General features: G+C 47.9%; 1 protein-coding gene across 1 annotated transcript in view; it reads left to right on the top strand.

Moving 5' to 3' along the window:
- The first annotated feature begins 476 nt into the window (after positions 1–476).
- The window catches only part of tmem276a (transmembrane protein 276a), a 5,802-nt gene continuing 4,645 nt past the window's right edge, over positions 477–1,633 (top strand). The window contains exon 1 of the mRNA XM_014013583.1: positions 477–1,417. Coding sequence (XP_013869037.1) covers positions 1,021–1,417 — 397 coding nt within the window. The 5' untranslated portion in view covers positions 477–1,020. The remainder of the gene's footprint in view (positions 1,418–1,633) is intronic.

Genomic DNA, 1,633 nt, shown 5'->3' on the forward strand with positions numbered 1-1,633 from the left:
GTTCTGAAGGCAAAAGGGGGTCCAACCCGTTACTAGCGTGGTGTACCTAATAAAGTGGCCGGTGAGTGTATATGAAAACTATGACATCCAGACAGAAATCTTTCTTGTTTCAACACGGCAAAGCTTTACAAGAAACAAAACTGGATCTGCCTTTAAATCAGGCATGATGTTCAATTAAAAGTTTTGTTTCAAACAAACTGTAAAAGAAGCAGTCAGCTTAAACCCGTTAGGAGCAAGAACAACAACAAAAAACATTGTTTTGGAAACAGCAGGTCTTTTGATTTCCACATTGCTGCTGAATTTTTGTTTAAAAGGGGAAAAAGGAAGAAAATGTATTTTTCAAAATCATTAAACTGATCATTTTATATTTTGTATTTGTTATATCTGCTCAATAAAATGGTTGTAATAAATACTGACAGTCTTGAAGCTGAACCAACATCTGCTGGAATGGAAATTTACCAGTCATGGGATGTGATGAAGCTGTTTCCTGCACACAGTCCAGGCTCTTTGTGTTTATTATGGTCTGTCTGTTTTGCAGCTAAACATTTGAGACAACAGCAGTTTTTTTTAAATAATAGCCTGAATGCTCCATTAAACGGAGGAGGAAGGACGCTTCCTCTTGGACAGCTTTGGCAAAACTGTGGAAACCTCTTCCCACACACGGTGCTCCAGTGCGGGTCTGTTTTAAGTGTTTTCTAACACTTGCTCTGTCTCCATCTACTGGAAAGAGGTGTTGGACCGACCAGTATCCAGGCTGAGTTCAGAGGCAGAAAGAAGACAACACAAATAGCTGATCGAGGCCCCGTTTGATTCACAGGAATTTGGCTCTTTTCCGATTACAGGAGATAAAACCCGAGCCGTGCCAGGCTTTCTGGGATGGATCCGCTTTTCAGATCTATCGCTGAATTTCCTCCACAGCTCATCATCATCATCATCAGCCGCTGACAGCAGCAGCAGCCAGGAGGGGAGCCCCGCCGTCCCGTGGATCCGAGGCCACATCACAACACCACGCATGGAAACATGGCTGCTATGAGGACTTTAACCGTGGCGGGTCTGTTTTTGGCTTTCTGCGCCCTGGGACTGATCGCCGTGGCCATCAGCACCGACAACTGGTACGAGACGGACGCCAGGCGGCACCGGGAGCGCTGCAAGAATTACTCGAATAAAAGGAACGACCCGGGCTACATCTACATCTCCAACCTGCCGCTCCGGATGCTGCCGAAGGACAAAGCCGCCTCCGGGAGGAAAGGCGGCGACGCGCTGGAGCTGCTGCGGGCCAAGCGCCACTTCCTGCCGCCGCCTGCCTCCGCCATGGAGTCCCTCTGCAGTCGGCATTTTAACTCCACCATCACCGGACTGTGGAGGAAATGCCACCGGGAGGGATTCGACCTGGAGACGGAGGATTTGATCTTTAAAGGTTTGCTTTCTGAGGGGGGTTCGTGCTTTTGTTTTTGTTGTTGTTGTTGTTTTTTTCAGCTTGCGCCATCAGTTAAATACTTTGCGCTATCCAAGGTGCTGATGCTGCGCACAGAGCCTCGGGGCCTGTACGCAGCAAAACACTGTTACAATACGATCCGTGTGTGTGTGTGTGTGTGTGTGTGTGTGTGTGTGTGTGTGTGTGTGTGTGTGTGTG

The sequence above is a fragment of the Austrofundulus limnaeus genome, unplaced genomic scaffold (genome assembly GCF_001266775.1).
Source record: "Austrofundulus limnaeus strain Quisiro unplaced genomic scaffold, Austrofundulus_limnaeus-1.0 Scaffold104, whole genome shotgun sequence".
NCBI lineage: Eukaryota > Metazoa > Chordata > Actinopteri > Cyprinodontiformes > Rivulidae > Austrofundulus > Austrofundulus limnaeus.